Source organism: Dromiciops gliroides, chromosome 4 (genome assembly GCF_019393635.1).
Source record: "Dromiciops gliroides isolate mDroGli1 chromosome 4, mDroGli1.pri, whole genome shotgun sequence".
Taxonomy (NCBI): Eukaryota; Metazoa; Chordata; class Mammalia; order Microbiotheria; family Microbiotheriidae; genus Dromiciops; species Dromiciops gliroides.
In genome coordinates this window covers 156742811-156762910 of record NC_057864.1, presented here as the reverse complement: position 1 = coordinate 156762910, position 20100 = coordinate 156742811, and the positions used below count along the sequence as shown (strand labels likewise).

Genomic DNA, 20100 nt, shown 5'->3' with positions numbered 1-20100 from the left:
TACACAGAGTATTTTCAACCTGACTACGAGAAAAATGAAAGTTACTTAGAAGAGGAGGCAGATTCATACTTAGATGACATTGATAAAGAGCAATACCAACATTTTTTAAAATGTGAAAAATTTTGTCTAAAATAAGAATATAAGTAAGAATCATCAAGTTATTTACTGGGATACTCATTTTATCAGTCATAAGGGGATTGGAAAAGACAGAGGAAAACAAGAAAATGTGTTACATTAATATCAAATTAAGGATGCTGAATTTTTATTAACTAAGATAACTAGAGACAGCTAGATGGTACAGTGGACACAATACTGGACCTGGAGTCAGGAAGACTTGAGTTCAAATCTGGTCTTGGGCTTTTACCAGTTGTGTGACTCTTGGAAAGTCAGTTAACCTTTGCTTCCATTTTCTTATCCATAAGATGATGACAATAGCAGCACCTAGTTCCCAGGGTTGTTTTGAGGATAAAATGAGATAATATTTGTAAGGTGCAGGGGCAGCTAGGTGGTGCAGTGGATAAAGCACCGGCCCTGGAGTCAGGAGTACCGGAGTTCAAATCCGGCCTCAGACACTTAACACTTACTAGCTGTGTGACCTTGGGCAAGTCACTTAACCCCAATTGCCTCACCAAAAAAAAAAAAATATTTGTAAGGTGCTTAGCACAATACCTGGCATAAAATAGGCTCTTTTTTTCTTTTCTGGGCAAGGCAATTGGGGTTAAGTGACTTGCTCAGGGTTACACAGCTAGTAACTGTCAAGTGTCTGAGGCCAGATTTGAACTCAGGCCCTCCTGAATCCAGGCCTGGTGCTTTATCCACTGTGCCACCTAGCTGTCCCCTAAAATAGGCTCTTAACATAGGCTTGTTAATTTAATATTTTAAAAACTGAATACTATTTTAATTTAATGTTTAATTTTAACAGTATCTGCCCCAAATAAAATTATTTTGTCACTTCAAATGCAGACTACATATGCCCATATATGATACATATGCATAAATATACTTATGTATATTAGTTAGAAAAATACATATAAATGCATATCAATAACCACTCACCCATGTGCCTACTTTTTCATGTATTAAAAATGTATGATCATACTTCATAATTATATTAATAGGGAAAAGAGATTTTATAAGCAATATTCCATAGTAGACTCTATTTTTACTATCACACAATTGACTGAAAACTATAGAGTGCAACATATCATTGTACTTAAAGTGTTGGGTTATTAAAAGACTTTTGATTTAGTAGAGTAAAATGTCAAGAGAAAGAAAGCCTTTCTACCAATAAGGTTTCTGTCATACACATCAAAATGATAACATTCCTTTGAAAGCTATAACTATAAAGATTGACTTATTCAACGATTCCTTGATTCAATGATTTCTTGATTCAATGATTCCTTAACATCAAGGGGGGATATAAAACAAAACAATGTGTGCTAACTAAAATATGTTGATCACTGCCTTCAAGGGGAAACAGCTGAGACCAAGTTGAAGGTTTCCCTATAACTGATGAGGTACTCCAAGTGTTCCCATTTGTGGCTCACAGCATGCTGGTTGCATGGACCTTGGAACACTGAAGAGCCTCCTAAATGAGATACACAACCATTCAAAATAATTTGCAATAATCATCTACACAAGATAAAACAAGTGAATAAAGTGGGCTTATTTTCCCAATGATGGAATGTAGTTAGTTGAACTACTCATAGTACTTCTCCATCAGTATATTTCTCTAGTATAGAAACTAGATATTCAATTAACTGGAGCCCAAATTGACTAGGACCAGGACAGCAGATTGTATTGCCATTGGAAAATTACAAAGTTCTTTTAAGGATGACTGAATTTCTGCTTGAAATAATGGTCCATTTATTTAACACCAATAATTGTCTGGTGATATTATATGGCTTACAGCAGGAGTGTGCTGGAATCAGCTCCAACTGGCCCCTGAATACCAACTGTTAAATATTCAGTGCAAGAATTTACACCTCATAAGTTAAGAAACACTACAAATAAGGGCTGTATTTGTTGTTTTCTTAGGTATTGGGACCTAAGAAGGTGGTGTGAAAATTATAATAATGTAGATTAGCCCTAAAAAGAGATTTATTTTAGGTCTTTTCACCATCAAGGATTTTAGAGCTACTACACTTGTACTCTAGCATTATAGCCCCAAATGTTCTTAAAGAAGACATAAATAACATTAAAGAGAATATAGATAAGAAAGACATTTTGACTGGATTGTGTGTGTGTGTGTGTGTGTGTGTGTATATATATATATACACACACATATATAATACACAGAGATATACATATATATGTGTGTGTATATATACATATATATACATATATATATGTGTGTGTATATATATATATACATATATATGTGTGTATATATATACACACATATATAATACACAGAGATATACATATATTATGCTGTTATGATATCATACTATAATATGCTTCATAATATATACAATATATTATATATGATGTGTGTGTATATATACACACACATACACCATATAGGAGATCTATGTTGATGTGACATAATTATAAAGGTATTGAGGGATCAGTTTATTTTAAAAGCATCTGTTGGAGGGAAAGTTATCAAAGTCATGGAAAAAATATGGCCTCAGACACTTGACACTTACTAGTTGTGTGACCCTGGGCAAGTCATTTAACCCTCATTGCCCCGCAAAATTAAAAATATATATATATATTATCAAATAAGCTACCGAAATATATTGATTTCCCCCTAGAAGCACATTGTATATTTATGCTTAAAATTCAAGATGTTTGAATTTATGCCAGAACTAAATTTTGTAAAAATTATTAGACTCATGGGCTACAATATATCAGAGCTAAATTAACATAGTTTAAGAAATCATTTGACAAAGTGTCATGTTATGTTTGTGAAGAAGATGAAAAGATGTGGGCTGGATAATAATACAGAACTAGAAATTTATCAAATGATTGTACCCGAAGAGTAGTTGCTAATGCATTGATGATAACTTGGAAGGACTCTAGAGAATTCCCCTAGAATATTTTCCTTGGTGCTTTTAACATTTTTATCAGTGATTTTTTTGGGGGGCAGGGCAATGAGGGTTAAGTGACTTGCCCAGGGTCACACAGCTAGTGTCAAGTGTCTGAGGCTGGATTTGAAATCAGGTCCTCATGAATCCAGGGCCAATGCTCTATCCACTGTGCCACCTAGCTGCCCCTTTATCAGTGATTTTGATAGATATATGGCATATTCATCAAATTTACAGCTTACACAAAGCCGAGGAAGTGTAAATACAATAAGCCAGAAAAATTTTTACATGTTGCATTGATGAACTGAATTAAAGACTTTGAAACTTTATATACATAAAAAATTTTCTACTTAGTATAAAAAAAATCTTCAGAAATCTAAGATGTGAGGAAAGTAGCTAGATAGTAGTTAGTCTAGAAAAATTATTAAACACAGTATACATAAAAACACATGTACTAAATAAATCCACATGTCACAAAGTTCAATATGTATCACATATAAAAATATGCATAGATTATATGTGTATATTTCTATGGCATACATATACAGATACAATATATACATGTGTGTATCTATACAATATATCCTATCTATTACACATGTGTGCATATGTGAATGTTTATATATACATGCACATATATGCATTTTACTTGCCTATAACTTCCGCATGAGTCAATCATATTATGCAGCAGCCCAAAAACATCTCATGTACTATCTGGACATATTAAGAAAGACATATTGCCCAGCACTAGGCTGGGCATTTATCTTTACCCAATTAGACTACAGCAGATGTGTTCAGTTCTGGATACCATATTTTAGGAAGGACATTGAAAGAGCAACCTGAATGACAGAAGGCTTTGAAATCATGTCATATCAACACTGGTTGGAGAAACTGAGGATGTGTCTGACTTTTTGTGACCCCATTTGGGGTTTTCTCAGCAAAGATACTGGAGTGGTTTGCCATTTCCTTCTTCAGCTCATTTTACAGATGAGGAAACTGAGGCAAACAGAGTTATATGATTTTCCCAGGGTCCCATAGCTAGTAAGTATCTGAAGCCAGATTTGAACTTAGGAAGATGAAGGTGAATATTCCTGACTCCAGGCCCAGTGTTCTATCCACTATGCCACCTAGCTGCCCAAATTTGAGGTATCATACTACAAAGATAAAAAACAGTTGCCTTAAGGGAGTGGGGAGGAGTAGCCAAGTCTTCCTAACAGAGTTGCCAAAAAGTAGAATGGATTTTTATCTTGGGAGGTAGTGGTTCTTCTCCCTCTCCTCCTCCATACCCCATAGGTCTTTGTGAGTACATGTTAGATGAATGTATTTCAGGCATGTTATAGAGAGAACTCTTGTTAAGGCATTGGTTGGATTATTTGGCTTATAAAGTACCTTCCAACTCTGAGATTCTAGGTGAAGAAGGTGAATCAGTGGTCACTTGGGGAGGAGGGCTTGGCTGTGGCATCAGGGTTGCCACAAGGCACCTGGATATTGTCCTGGGATCTGACAATAAAAGTAAACCACGAACACACCACATGACAGAACCTGCATGGGGATTTGATACCTTGGTTTCCTATCAGGGATATAGGAAGTAAAAACCCAGGATACCAATACAGAAAAAAATGTCACTGTTGATAAGAATAACGCTCATAGCTGTGAATTGATACAACCATTCTGGAGAGCAATTTGGAATTATGCCCAAAGGGCTATAAAGCTGTGCATACCCTTTGACCCAGCAATACCACTATTGGGTCTTTTTCCCAAAGAGATCATAAAAAAGGGAAAAGGACCCACATGTACACAAATATTTATAGTTGCTCTTTTTGTGGTGGCAAGGAATTGGAAATTGAGGGGCTGCCCATCAATTGGGAAATGGCTGAACAAGTTGTGGTATATGAATGTAATGGAATTCTATTATGCTGTAAGAAATGATGAGCATGTGGGTTTCAGAGAAACCTGGAAGGACTTGCTTGAACTGATGATGAGTGAGATGAGCAGAACCAGGAGAACATTGTACACAGTATCATCAACATTATGTGTTGATCAACTGTGATAGACTTGATTCTTCTCAGCAATACAATGGTCCAAGATAGTTCCAAAGGACTCATGATGGAAAATGCTCTCCAAATCCAGAAAAAAAAGAACTGTGGAATCTGGATGCAGATTGAACCATACTATTTCTTTTGCTTTTGGTGCTGTTTTTCTTTTTTGAGGTTTTTCCTTTTTGCTCTGATTCTTCTCTTATAACATGACTAATGCAGAAATATGTTTAATGTTATTGTACATATATAACCTATATCAGATTACTTGCTGTCTTGGGGAGGGAGGGAGAGAGGGGAAGGAAGGAGGGAGAAAAATTTGAAATTAGAAATCTTATAAAAACAAATGTGGAAAACTATCTTTACATGTAACTGGAAAATAATAAAATACTTTATAATTTAAAAAAGAATAATGCTCATAATAAGTCACATTTGTGCAATGATAAGACAAAATATACCTCCATTGCTCTCACCACAACAACCTTAAGAGATTGTGTATCGTTATCACCATTTTTTGGATGAGAAATTGGAGGCCAAGGGAAGTTCAAGTGACTAACCTAGGATCAAGCAAGCTAGTTAGTGTCAAAGTTTGGACTCTGAGGCTTTTTTTGGAGTCTGAGGCTTTCTGACTGCAAAGCTAGTAATATTCCCTTACACTTTGGTGCCCTGACTGACTGCACAGACCACCTGGTTCTACTTGTGCAGAGTTAGTGAACCTGTACCTTTCTAGCCCAAATCATTAGGGCCCACAATACTTACCCTCTCCCTTCCTGAAGAGAGTCTTCCCTTGAAGGTCATTCAAGCTTTCTTTCATGAATGTATCTTTGGGCCTCAAATGGCCTCCTTTATGTAGCACCCCTACCTGTCCTGCCCATCACTGCAGCTTTTCTGAAATGAGCTGAGGTTGAGATTGTGGAGACCAATTAGTTGGGAGAGATGTCTGAGCCCCCTTTGGAAATCTGCCTGCTGCCACCTATCTAACTAATTTCCTATAGATTTCTCCCTCCCTTCCCCACCTTCAACATAGAGATATGTTAACTCCCTGAAACTGGAAAAAAAAAAAACCTGAATGACAATTTTTGGTATCACTTTGCAAACTGATCTTAGACATGCCCCACTTCTCTCTGCTGCTCATTTATTCATTATTGTTATCTCTGCAGGCTCTATTCTGCTGGTTCTAGCCAATTCTGAAAATAATAGGACAGGGGTAGCTAGGTGGCGCAGTGGATAGAGCACCAGCCCTGGAGTCAGGAAGACCTGAGTTCAAATCCAGCCTCAGACACTTGATACACACTATCTGTGTGACCCTGGGCAAGTCACTTAACCCCAATTGCCTCACCTCCCAAAAAACAACCCAAAAAAAAGAAAACAAAATAGTAGGACATATATTTGGAGGAGGAAGAATCCAGCCTCCTAATTTTACAGATAAGGAAATGAAGGCACAGAGAGGTTAAATGACTTGCTGAGGGTCACCCAGCTAATTAGTGCTGGAGGTGGGATGAGATCCTAGGTCATTCTGATTCCAATTTTAGTGCCCTAACTATGCTCAGCTACCACTCTAAGGGGAAGTATAGAAATGGAGATGAGGACTACTCAGGTAGGTCAGGATCTCATAATTTGAAAAAGTAAGAACCAGGAGAAAGGAAAATCTCATAGAGGGAATTGACACAGACTTGTCTTTACCCATGGTACTCAGTAATAGCCAGTTCCCTTGTGAGAACAAAAGAAACTGATGAGAGGAAGCCAAGAAATTCTCCAACTAATTGTCTTCTTTTCCCAATTTGACCACAGAGCTTTGGCATTTCTTACTCTACCCTTAGTTGTCCCCACTGAATCCTGGTCACTAATTAAGGAAAGGGAGGACTTGGGTAGTAATGGCTCCCCAGAGTTATGGTGACACAATTACTGATCAGGGTGTGGGAATCACTGTTGACAAAAAAGACAAAAGAAGACAACATTGATGATGCTCCTTGGGACACTGTTTTGAGGAATGTCCTTGGAGAGGAGGCTGGTTGGGGAGCAACATTATGCAAGGGAGTGAGGTGAGAACAGTAGAACAAGGTAATAGCTAGAAAAAGCTGGGACTCTTTCCTTCAGCTATAGGATTTCTGAATATGACATGAGGGTAGAGCTGGAGAATGGGGATAGTCTGGAGAGTCTCATCTGAGTGTGATCTGGAGCAGAAAGGGAGACATACCCAAGAGTCATTGCAACCAAGTATTCACATTTGTGGGGTCCTGAGACATGCTGACCTAGAAGTCTTGGAGTTCTTTCTCTGAGAATGAAGTTGAAGGTGTTGGTTTGTTAAGGATATGAGAGACTCAACTTGCTTTGAGTCCCAACTCACACTGGGACTTGCCAATCATTAATAAATAGAAAAATTAGTTTCATGACTTAAAGGTGTTTTATTCATTTCATGGGTGGCCCAACTCTTCCCCGAGCCAGTGCCTGAAGGATGGCAATAAGTTAAATAGATGGTGGGGAGAGGTTTTGAAGAGAGAGAACCAAGCTGCTAATGGAAAGTGGGAGGCTTATGGAAAGAAAGATAATGGGGACAAGGTTTAGTGAGAGGGACAATAAGGAAGCAGCTTGAAAGGAGAACAGAACTGATGATGCTGAACTAGTCACAGGGAGGTTTTTATGGCCAATAGGAATAGCTTCCAATCCAGCTTTAATTACCCCTAGCTTTATGAGTCCCTTGAAATTGTTTCTATTGAAGAGAACTTTATCTCTCTACCTTACCTGTCCCATCTACCTCTCATACAAAATGCCTCATTATCCTCTTCTTACTCAATCTCCTCTCTCCAGAAACTTTCCCCCCAAACCCTTCACACACTAGCATTGCCCTCAAGTCAAAGATTATCTCTCCCTATTCTTCAAATCTTAAATCTGACTGTGTTGCTGACATGAGTTTGGGGAAATCTCAGTGTGGAAACCTTCTCTATTGAAGCAAAATGACAACAATCTGTAAGTTCAAATATTAGACAATTCCCTTGGGTCACAGAGATGAAGCAACTTGTTCACCTAGTTGACATTCATACTGGCTAGTTGGTACTTGGCATTCATAATTCCATAGCAAGTCCTCTATTTCCTATGCCATGCTACCTCCCCAATCTTTCAAACATCTTTTCAAAACATTCCTCTTTTAGTAACACTCCCCAGGTTGGTGTGAATAGCAATGGCTTATTTAAGCTTCTTCTGTGAAATGCATTTTCCCCTGTAATTCTCTACCCATTGCCACTCCTTAATGCCAAAGGAAAGTGGCCTCAGAGGTCTAATGTGTAATTGAAAAAAGCACAAAGTCCAGGAAAATAATAGTGAAATGAATTTATAACATGACTGTTTCAATCTAGAAAGCTTTGTTGTTCTTGGATCCCACTTTCCTGTCTAAGTCTGGGAATGAATCTACCACAGACTCAATGTCAGAGATGAAGAACCAGATCACTGATGAGGTAAGGCAGCCCAGTGGGCTGAGAAAAATCATGGTAGTACTGGATTGCACCAACCTGCCTCTCAGTCAGTCATTTGGTCATTCAGCCAGCAGCAGCATGGATTTACCCTCTTTGGGCACAGAACATAGTGGGTCCATGCTTACTCAATTAATAGCTCTGGTCCCATGTTGGGATGGAAGTGGAAAGAGCATAGAACTGGGAAACTGGTTCTGCTGAAGCTTGGGTAATGACTTAGACAAGAGACTTTTAGGACTTCAATTTCCTCACCTATACATTGGGAGAAATAACACTAGTGCTGTAAATGCAGTAGGGCTGTTACAAGAATCCAACCAGTTAATGGATTTGAAAGTGCTTTGAAAAATTTGTCAAGTACTATATCTGTGTGGGGCGTTCTTATTATCCAGTATTGGGGGTAATGGTGAGAGAAACAAAAGAAATGGAAGACCTCTTCCCTATTCCTAGACAGTTTACAATCTACTTGAAAAGATATCTCCTATGCATGGAATTGGTCATAAAAGGAAAGAAAAAAGGATGGAAGGAAGAAGAAATAAAGGAAGGAAGCAAAGAAACAAGCAATTTTAAGCACTTACTATGTGCCATGCTATATACAAAGTGCTTTATAACTTAGAAAGACAAGGAGAGAGGGTCTTAGGTTCTCTCCATTTAAATTGGCATCATCACCCTGCATACCAAACATGGTAAGGAGTAGATAAAGTGGAAAGATGGAGGATGCCGTAGAGATCACCTAGTGTAACCTACTTATATTGTAAATGGGGAAACTGAGGTAGAGAATGGTTAAGAGATTTGTTCAAAGTCACACAGCTCATAAGAATTGGACTTAGGATTCAAATTTGTCTGATTGCTCCAGATTCAGCTTTCTTTCAACTACATCTTCATTTAATAGCTGACTGTTGCTTAAAATAATCAGTTCTGGGTCCCACAAGGAAAAGAAACATGCTACTCTTAGTCCTGATAAATGAATAGAATCTGGTAAAGGAATTCATTCTTGTGGGCCAACTTATAGTAATCATCCCAGTGGGACTGTTTTGTGTGTTGGTAAGAAAAGGAAAAACCTAGAATAATAATGTTTTATTTCTAGAATGTTTCTTTTATTGAGAGTAATTCATAGCATAGTGGATGAAGAGATGAACTCTGTCTCTGGAAGGCTTGGGATGAAGTCTTGCCCCTGACACTACCTGTCTGGGCACCTTTGGCCAAGTCACTTAATCTCTCAACACTCTAGGCAACTTTTCAAAAATATATGTTACAGAAAAGGTGCTGATCCATATTACAGCTTTTTCATTTAGGACATCTGTGTTTCAATGAAATCATAGCTTCAGTCCCTATCCCTTTGTTTAATACAATTTGGTACAATATTGTGAACATCATCACTCATATTTTACATATGAGGAAACTGGTTCCACAGTTAATAATGGCAGGGTGGGTACTCAAACCCAAATCTATTTACTCCAGTTCCTATTCTACTATATCAGATTGTCTCTCAATAAGTCCAAGAGGAGAACTTGGAAAAATATAGATGTCAATTAAAAGAGAATGGCATTATTTATTCAGATCAACTGAGGCAGCATTGCAAAATGCATAGAGGACTAGCCTCTGAGTCAGGAAGATATGAATTCAAGTCTCATCACTGATACAAACTGGATATTTGACTAGGGACAAGTCAATTAACTTCTCAGTGCTGCCAGGCAACTCCCCAACACAAGAAATGGCAAAACAGCTGTTGATCTATGTTGGTAGAGGGACTTTTCTAACTGGAAATTTCTCATGCTAATAAAACCATAACTCTGGGAAAATGGAATACTCTACAAGAGTTTAGTCCTATTCTTTGTGTTAAGCACCAGAAGACCAGATTAAGAGGGAAAAGCCCTGTGTGTGCAATTGACAAAATATGAAAAAAAATATTGCTGAGAAAAGGTGGAAAAAGAAGATAACTCAATGGAGAACAGGAAGTCCAGAAAATATATAAATTAGAGACTGTGTTTTGAGTAGTCCTAGAAAGGACCCTACTCCCCCTAAATACCATAAGCCCAGATGCCATTATGCCTGAAATTATAACATTTCATTCTATACTTTTGCCAAGGTATTGACCTGTTCAGGGATCTTCTTTTCAAAATACAAACATCCATTCATTCATTCAACAATATTGCTGAGTGCTATCCATTGGAGCTACAGAAATAGAGAAGACATAAACACTACTTAAAATCTAGTGTGAGAGATTATATGCAATATGAAGCACTAAGCAGTAAATGCTATAAAAAAGGTGCAAACAAAATATTTTAGGAGTTTGGAGGAGGAAGAGATCATGCCCTCTCTGATATGGAGTTGAACAATGGCCTTGTGTAAGAGGAAGCAATAGAATTGGGTCTTGAAAAACAGTGGCATTTTCATAAGGGTAGATATAAGGAAAGAGCATATTCCACAAAGAGAAAAATTGTCAGACATTAAAGGGCAGCATTATGGAGACAACAGATTAAGATGCATAATGAGTTAAATCCAACATGCTAAAATAATATTTTGCAAGAATTAGCAAAGCTATAAGGTAGAAGACAGGTTATTGCCTTGATTGGTTCTAGAAGATAAAACTAGGAGAAATGATGAAAGTTGTAAAGTGGCAGATTTAGTCTTGATGTAATTTAAAATGCACTTTCCCAACAATTAGGATTGTATCATAAGCTTCCTCAGAGGTAATGAGTTGCCCCCTCACTGGAAGCCTTTAAGTACAAGTAGGTTATTTAGATTTGCAGTATGTTATCGTGGGGATTCTTGGTCAGTTTCTGGTCCAACCCAGTTATGAGACTCTTTTATTCTATGCATTGAATGAAAGGAACTGAGGATATGTATCCTAGAGAAGAGTGTTGGGGGTAGGTTTGAGTGGTTTATAAATGTATTTAAATATTTTAAGGGCTGTTATAGGGAAGAGAATTTACACTCTCACAGCTTGATCCTAAAAGGTACAATTTAAACTAAGGGGTAGAAGTTGTAGATGTAATTTAACTCAATATAAGGAAGAATTTCCTAACAATGAGAACTATCTAAACATGGATTGTTCTGCTTTATGAGTTACTGAGCTTCTTGTCACTGAAAGTGTGCATATAGGGGCAGCTAGGTGGTGCAGTGGATAGAGCACTGGCCCTGGAGTCAGGAGTACCTGAGTTCAAATCCGACCTCAGACACTTAACACTTACTAGCTGTGTGACCCTGGGCAAGTCACTTAACCCCAATTGCCTCACTAAAAAAAAAGAAAAAGAAAAAGAAAGTGTGCATATAGAGTTTGCATTCTGGGAATGCAATAGAAGAAATGTATGGTTTAGGCAAGGATTGGTCTAGAATTGCCTCTAAGATCTCATTCAATTCTAACATTGTAGGATTTCAGAAAACTCCTGGAAATCCACTACTGAACAATGGTAAGATGGTACTATAGAGTATAAGAGAATAAGGGCATCAAAAGATGATGTGGGGACCAAAAATAAAGATTGCTGCTCTAAAACTTTGCTGAAAGTTGACCCAGAACAGCAGGAAAAACTTAGAGAGCAGAAAGGACTTTTGTTTTTAAAACAACTTTTAAGGGAACTGAAAGCCAACAATAAATAAGCTATTAGAGAATCAATTGATCAGTACACAGTTATTATGTGTCAGAAACTATGTGAAAAGAGGCAAAAGACACCCTCTGCCTTCAAGAAGCTTGCTACTAATAGAAGAGACAACATGCAAACAAATAGAGAGAGAGAGAGCGCGCAAACTATATAGAGGATAAATCGGAAACAATAGAAGGAAAGCACGAGAATTAAGAAGGGTTTGAAAAGATTTACTGTAAACGATGAGATTTTAGTTGAGACTTAAAAGAAGCCAGGGAACTTGGTAGGAGGAGTTGAGGAGAGGATGCATTCAAAGCATGGGAGACAGTCAGAGAAAGTGCCCAGAGCAAAAAGAGTGTCTTATCTGTGATACAGCCAAGAGTCTAGAGGCATCGTTATCAAAGAGTATTTGGAGGGGGGGGGTGTATAAGTAGACTGAAAAGGTAGGAGAGGGCCAGGTTAGGAAGAATTTTGAAGGCCAAACAGAGTGTTTTGTATTTGTTCCTGGAGTCAATAGGGAGTCACTGGAATTTATTAAATAGGAGGAATGAGATGGTTGGATTTGCACTTTAGGAAAATAATTTCTTTAGGTTGAATAGAAGATAGATTGGAGTTGGGAAAAATCTGAGGCAAACAGATGCAGCAGGCTATTGCAATAGTTCAGGTACATAAATCTTAACATATTGACCTAAAACGTTTGTCATTTTAATGGTACTATAATAGTCTATTACATTGATATGCCAATTTTTCAACTATTGTCCAGTCATTTAATATGCCAACTATTGATAGTTTATAATTATTAAAATAAAGCATCTATCTATCTATCTATCTATTTATATTTGGACGGATTAGAATTTTCTACCTCTATTAAAAACCTCCTTTCCTAACCACTTCAAATGAAATATGCTTCTTTTACCTCATTGTAGCCAGGAGGTGACCCTGTATTTTTGGAAGTTTCACAATCTCTGGGAAAGTCTGTGGTTAGAGCTGTTTCAAGTACAAGTTAAGTGATGAATTGTATGTTTATTATCTGAGGACTAACCTTTCTAAACAAAAGGCTGCCCATAGAATGAAGATATTTTAACTATAGCAACTTTTGAAATTACTTTCTAAACTAGAGGGGAATTTTGATCTGCAAGAGGAAAGGGAGTGTTCATATACCACCATTAACACCAGCAGGAGCACCATTTCCACCACCATCAAAAACAACAGCAATAGCAAACCCAGATCTTATTATTAACTAACATCCTTAGGATATAATCCTATTAATAGGATCATTGGATGCAGGGGGTTGATAAATTTTATAACTTATCATACAGTTGTATTGTCCACCAAAGAATTACCTTTTTTTACAATCCTATTGTGCTACAGGGATTGAGTGTCCTGAAGTCACAAAAACCTGGTTCAAGTCCTGTCTTTGACACATAACTGGTTGCATGACCACAGACAAATAATTTAGTCTCTCAGTATTTTAGAGTACTTCCTAATATTATGAATTGAAGAGAACATTCTAGCCTGCATTGCTAGAGGGAGATTTCTTTACTGAACTCTTCCCTACACCAATAGAATCATGGATTCATACTCATCTCTCTAATGTTATGATATGTGATATGATAAACTTCCTTTTTCCCCATAGCCCCACCAACTTTCATGTGTGCCATTTTAAAATTTTGTTTGGCAAATTTGATGTGTTTAAGATAGTGTTTCAAAGTTGCTTTAATTCACATTTATGATTTTAAGACAATTTAAACAATTTAAAATGACTGAAATTTGTCTTCCCACTTTTAAAAATTACATGTTCATATTTTTTGACCATTTATCCTATGAGAAATTACTTTTAAAAACTCTATCACTTTTATATAGATTCAAGCTGTCAATTTTTATCAGAAAGCTTTATTATAATAATTATCTAATATGTTTCTTTATAATTGGTTATATTTATTTTGCTGTATATCTTTTTTTACACATATTAAATCCATTTATTTTTCCACTAAACTTTTTTGCTATACTTAATAGATAAAATCTTTTCAAAGTCCCTATAATTAAGATAAAACTATTATTTTATTCCATTTTAGTAATTTAGTTTATAATCATATTGTTAATGTAATTAGAATTTATTATAGCATATATTATGAGTTGTGGCTCTAAACCCTTTTTTGGTAAAATGTTTGTGTAGATTTTAAAAGCATTTTTATTATTTTCTCTGAAATTTTTATAATCTTTGTTTAATCAAATACTAATTTCCTACATACATTTGGTGTGTACAATTCATAAGGGGGAATAATGTGATATCAATCTAAGAAGATATGCTTGAAATAGATTGTGAAGGGCTTTAACTGCCAAACAGGAGTATGTATTTTATTATTGAAGCAATGGAAAACTGAGGCTTTGTGAGCAAAGGAGCACATGCTCAGAGATTATCAATTGGAAAACTATGGAAAAAATAGATAGGCCATGGAAATACTTGAGGAAGGAAGACCAATTAAGAGGTTATTAAAATAATGGTCCAGATGAGATATGATGATGGTCTAAACTACACTGATGACTGTGAGTGTAGAGAAAAGGAAGACTAGGAGAGATGCTGTGGAGTACAACTAACAAAACTTGGCAAATGGTTGGCTATGTGGAATGAGAGAGAATGAAGAGTGTAGAAGAGCAATAGATCCATGGTTGCAAACCTGAATAATTAGAAGTTTGGTGGCCTTGACAGAAATGGGGAAGGTTAAGAGATAGGGGGGCTTAGGGGACCCACATTTTAAATTTTTATATATTTCACATTATACCATCATTAGTTATTTCTATTTTTCAGAAAAAAAACTATTGAAATTTGAGCTTTCTCTCATAATTAAATAAGATTTCTCTCTATATTTCTAGAATCTATGTAGAGATATAGAGATATATTAGATATATAATATAGACATTTGATAACTTTTATATAATACAGTTTATATATAAGATACTTTGTGTATATGTCTATGTGCATATATGTAGTACATAAATAAAATCTATATATTATATCTAATCTATAGATGGATAGATTAGATATATAGTATAGATAAATAATATATATAAGTTATGAATATTATATAAGATGTATGCATTTATGTATACACACTGCATGTGTATATATATGTATACATATTATTTCTGGTGGCTTCAAGGATTTTCTTTCTCATTATATTTTGTTGTAGTTCTGAAGTTTGGTGATGTACTGCAGTGAATTGAATTTTAAGTTTCTTTGAAGTTCAGTGATTAGAGTTTTGTGGGTTGTATTTGTTTTTCAGTCAACAAGCACTTATTAAGTGTTTACTATGTATCAGTCTCAATGCTAAGTGCTGGGGATGCAAAGAAGGTAAAAGGAAAACAAAACAAAGTAGTCCTTGCCTTCAAGGAGCTTACATTCTAATGGTGCAGACAGCATGCAAAACAAGATATATATGTGGTAGATGAAAGGGATTCTCAAAGGGGAAGGCACTAGCAGACAGGAGGCCACCTGCAGAAGGAGGGGTTTGAGCTGACTCTAAGAAAGTCAAGGGGGAAAAAGAAAGTCAGGAAAAATTAGGCACAGGTAAGGAAGGAGTACATTCGAACCATGAGGAAGGAGAGTATTCTAACCTTGCTAGAGAGCTAGAGGCAGTGTTTTGTCTAAAGAACAACAAAGGGGGCAGCTAGGTGGCACAGTGGATAAAGCACCGGCTCTGGATTCAGGAAGACCTGAGTTTAAATCTGAACTCAGACACTTGACACTTACTAGCTGTGTGACCCTGGCCAAGTCACTTAACCCTCATTGCCCAGCAGAAAAAAAATTAAATAAAATAAAGAACAACAAAGAGGCCACTGTAGCTGGTCATAGATGCATGAAGGGGAATAATACCTGACACTGGAATGGTAGGAAGGGGCCAGGTTGTGGAGGGCTTTAAATGCCAAGTTGAGGTTATTGTGTTTAACCTTGGAGGCAATAGAGAACTGTGGATTTTATTCTAAGTAAATTGACATGGGCATGCCTATACTTTAAGAAAAATAGTTTTGGCAGTTAAGTGAAAGATGCATAATTGTTGTTTCATTTTTACAACATTCTGAGAAATCTTCCTAAATAATTGAAAGATAATAATTCAATTCTTTTCTATTTTACATTTTCCTGAACCTCAATAATTTGATGCTGGCATGATAAAGTGGAAAGGTTGCTGGATTTGGAGTCAGAGGTCATAGGGTTTGATTCCAGTTGTGCCACTTACTACCTGTGTGACATTGAGCACAATTTTCTTTCTTTTTGTAATTTTTCTTGGTTTTGTTTTTATTTTAGCTCTGATTATGCAGAGCCTAATTCATTTGAGTTCTTTAATTTTGTTGTCTTCTTAGAATTCCTAAATTCCTTTTGAAATCAGAGCAGTCAACAGAATATCCCAGACCTCAACTATAGGGTAGATGCAGAGAAATACCCTGGACAAGATGGTAGCAATATGAAGTAGGGGTAAAACAGAAAGCACTGGCTAAAAGAAGTAACCTGCTGCTACCAATCCTTCTATGAATTCTCCTTGCCCTCATCCACGATAAAAATTCAGTGGAGATCTTGGGAAATAGGAATTGATAAACATATGATCATTGTATACTGAGGCATAATTTGTTGGGGGAAGTCAACATGGTTGCTACGTGTAAAGAAAAGGGAGCAAGCACTTATTAAACACTTACTACATGTCAGGCACTGTGTTAAGTGCTCTAAAAATATCTCATTTGATGTTCACTACAATCATGTGGATAGATGCTATCATGGTTTCCATTTTTTGTCGAGGAAACTGAGGCAAACAGAATTGAAGTGACATACCCAGGGTCACACAGCTATTTAGAGTCTGAGGCTAAATTTTTCCTCAGGACTTCTGATTCCAGGTGAAGTACCACCTAGCCGAAAAAAAACCTTAAAAATCTATTATTGTTCTTAGAAGTTTGTAAGCATATTTCTAGGGAGAGCTCATGAATATTATTTATTTGAACTTTTGAGACAAAATTCTATGTCAAAGATAATAACAAGTAACTCCAAAGGAAATGGGAGGAGTGTTTAGTTGAGGATGGGGAGCTAGCTTAACTGAAAATAGTAAACAGTAGTTAAGTGAGGTTCCCCAAGGATTCATGCTGGGATGGTTGGAAATGAATATTTCCATCAGTGATTGGAGGAAGGAAAATGTACTGAAATCTCCAAGTTGCAGTTGGCTCTGTTTTCCTATGCTCTGGAATACTAACGTGCAGGCAATAGATGAGAATATCTTCCTAAGTCTATGGTGTGCCAAGGAAAATGGCAGATGTGCTTATATGAAGGAGATTTAAGGGCTTGATTTGGACATCAGATGCCAAAGCATTTGACAAAAGTAAAAAAGGTAGAAAAATCAACAGAACACACACAGAGATAGCTATTACCGATAGTTGGAAGTTATGGGAAGATTTTTTGGAATAGTTAAGAATGAATTTCCTAAAACTTAGAGCTGCATAAAAATTAAATGAGCTACCTTGTGGGTTAGAGGAGATAGGGAAATGCTGATGATCCCTGGAAATGTTAAAAGATTAGATAGCTGTCTGTTAGAAATACTAGAGAACATATTCCTGTGGGTTGTAAGAGCATAGACTAGTCATTCTCTAAGACTCCAGACATATACTTGCTCCTCAAATGCTAGATAATAAATAAGTATCCTCTTTTCATGATAAAACATCCTTGGTTGCTTCAATTGATGTTCTTGTGGCATGAATCAAGCTTTCTCAGGATGGTGGCCAATTTCTTCTGAATAAGCTCCACAAGTTTAGCAGCATCCTTCTGACTCAAGTAATCCAACATAATTTCTATTATAAATATAGTCCTTGTTACCCTTACCTCCGAGCAACTCTCCTTTAATCCTCCCTCCTTTTTCATCTTCTAACAAAATATTTATTGAAGAAATCTAGGGTGGAAATAATTACCTAGGGCATTCAGGATGAAGGAATGAACCCCAGCTTCCTCGGTACACAGAATTGAGACTCCCCCCCCCTCCTTTTTTACTCTAGGTCATTCCCTGGAATCAGCTTCCTTTAGAGAACCTCACCATGGTCACTGAATTCCTTTTGCTGGGTTTTTCTGAACTTCAAGAAATGCAGTTTGTGCTCTTTGCTGTCATTCTCTGCCTCTATCTGGTCATCCTGGGTGGAAACATCACCATTATCACCACAGTCTGCCTGGCTCACAGCCTCCACACCCCTATGTACTTCTTTTTGGGTATCCTTTCTGTCTCTGAGACCTGCTACACCTTTGTCATACTACCCAAGATGCTCCTCAACCTCCTGTCTGTGCTCAGGACTATATCATTCATCAGTTGTGCCACCCAAATGTTCTTCTTTCTTGGCTTTGCAATCACAAACTGCCTGTTGTTGGGTGTGATGGGTTATGACCGCTTCACTGCCATCTGTTACCCTCTGCGCTACCCAGTTCTCATGAGCTGGTGGTTATGCAAATTGATGGCAACCACTTGCGGAGTGAGTGGCTTTCTGATTTCAATGGTGGGTACATTTTTGGTCTTCAGCCTACCCTTCTGCAACTCCAACAGGGTCAATCACTACTTCTGTGACATTGCACCTGTCATTCACCTAGCCTGCGGGGATCCCTATATTAATGAGGTGATCATATTTATTGGTGGAGTTGTAATACTCATGGTCCCCTTGACATTCATCTGTATTACCTATGGCTTCATTGTCAGAACTATCCTGAGGATCCCATCAACTGAAGGAAAAAAGAAGGCCTTTTCTACCTGTGCCTCCCACCTCACAGTGGTTATAGTCCACTATGGATGTGCATCTTTTGTCTACTTAAGGCCCTCATCCAGGTACACATCTAGCAAGGATCGGTTGGTAACAGTGACTTACACCATTATAACTCCCTTATTGAATCCTTTGGTTTATAGTCTCAGGAACAAGGATGTCCAGATGGCCATTAGGAAGGTGATCAGCTGGGGAGAATTTTGTCCTAAAAAACCTATAATTTAGATATTATAGAAACACATACAAACATTCAAAAGCTTCAGGTATAGTCATAGCTATGTCATGTGTTATTATCTGGTCTTGATGCTTCTCAAACTTGTGTAGAAATTTTTTTCCTGACTACCTATGGCAGTGAGGATCAAGTAGTAGGGAAAAGTTCACCACAAACTATCAGAACTACTATGGAAAGAATTGTGTTCAACCATTTAATCCTCTCCTAGGTTCAGAGAGATTTAGCATGGTCTTTTATTTTTTCAGGGCAATGAGGGTTAAGTAACTTGCCCAGGGTCACACAGGTAGTAAGGGTCAAGTGTGTGAGGTCGGATTTGAACTCAGGTCCTCCTGAATCCAGGGCCACTGCTTTATCCACTGCACCACCTAGGTACCCCCTAGCATGGTCCTTTAAGAACTGATATATTTTAGCTCTTCCATGTAACATATCCTTATTTCAGTGAAGTGCAGGCTCAAGGCAGACTTTTTTTAGAAATATAGCTGGAAATATCTTTAAAAGCCATTCTCATCATAGGCTTAACCCTTACTAGAAAACTGACCCTACATATTTAGGAATTTTACCAACTACTGCTATAAGACACCAGACACCCTAGGAGTGGATATTTCCTCTCACAAACACACATAGACACACAAACATACACTCTTCCAGTTTTCCCCTGCCAGTCAATATAATCAAATTCAAGTTATCACATTTATTAAGTGGCAATAAAACATTATGCTAGGCACTGGATATTCAAAGACAAAACTAACAAACAAGCAAAACACATAGATTCGATCTTTGCAGAGCTTAAATTTTCTTAGGATTATACATGTAAACAGACGCATATGTGTAAGATACTTGAAGAGAAGGGAAAGAGAATTAACAGCTAGAGGAATCAGTGATAAGACTAGAATAGAGATTAAAGGCATTAACCTAAGATGAAAGACAGATGGATTACTAAGAAAGCTTTAAATAATCATTGAAGAAATTTCAGGAAAA

General features: G+C 37.1%; 1 protein-coding gene across 1 annotated transcript; it reads left to right on the top strand.

The window, feature by feature from the left end:
- Nucleotides 1-8443: 8443 nt before the first annotated feature.
- On the top strand, nucleotides 8444-19115 carry LOC122726645 (olfactory receptor 10R2-like). The gene is given in 3 exon segments (XM_043964487.1): nucleotides 8444-8485; nucleotides 8488-8520; nucleotides 18144-19115. Coding segments are annotated over 3 exon segments (1023 nt in total). The 5' UTR covers nucleotides 8444-8467.
- The last annotated feature ends 985 nt before the right edge of the window (nucleotides 19116-20100 follow it).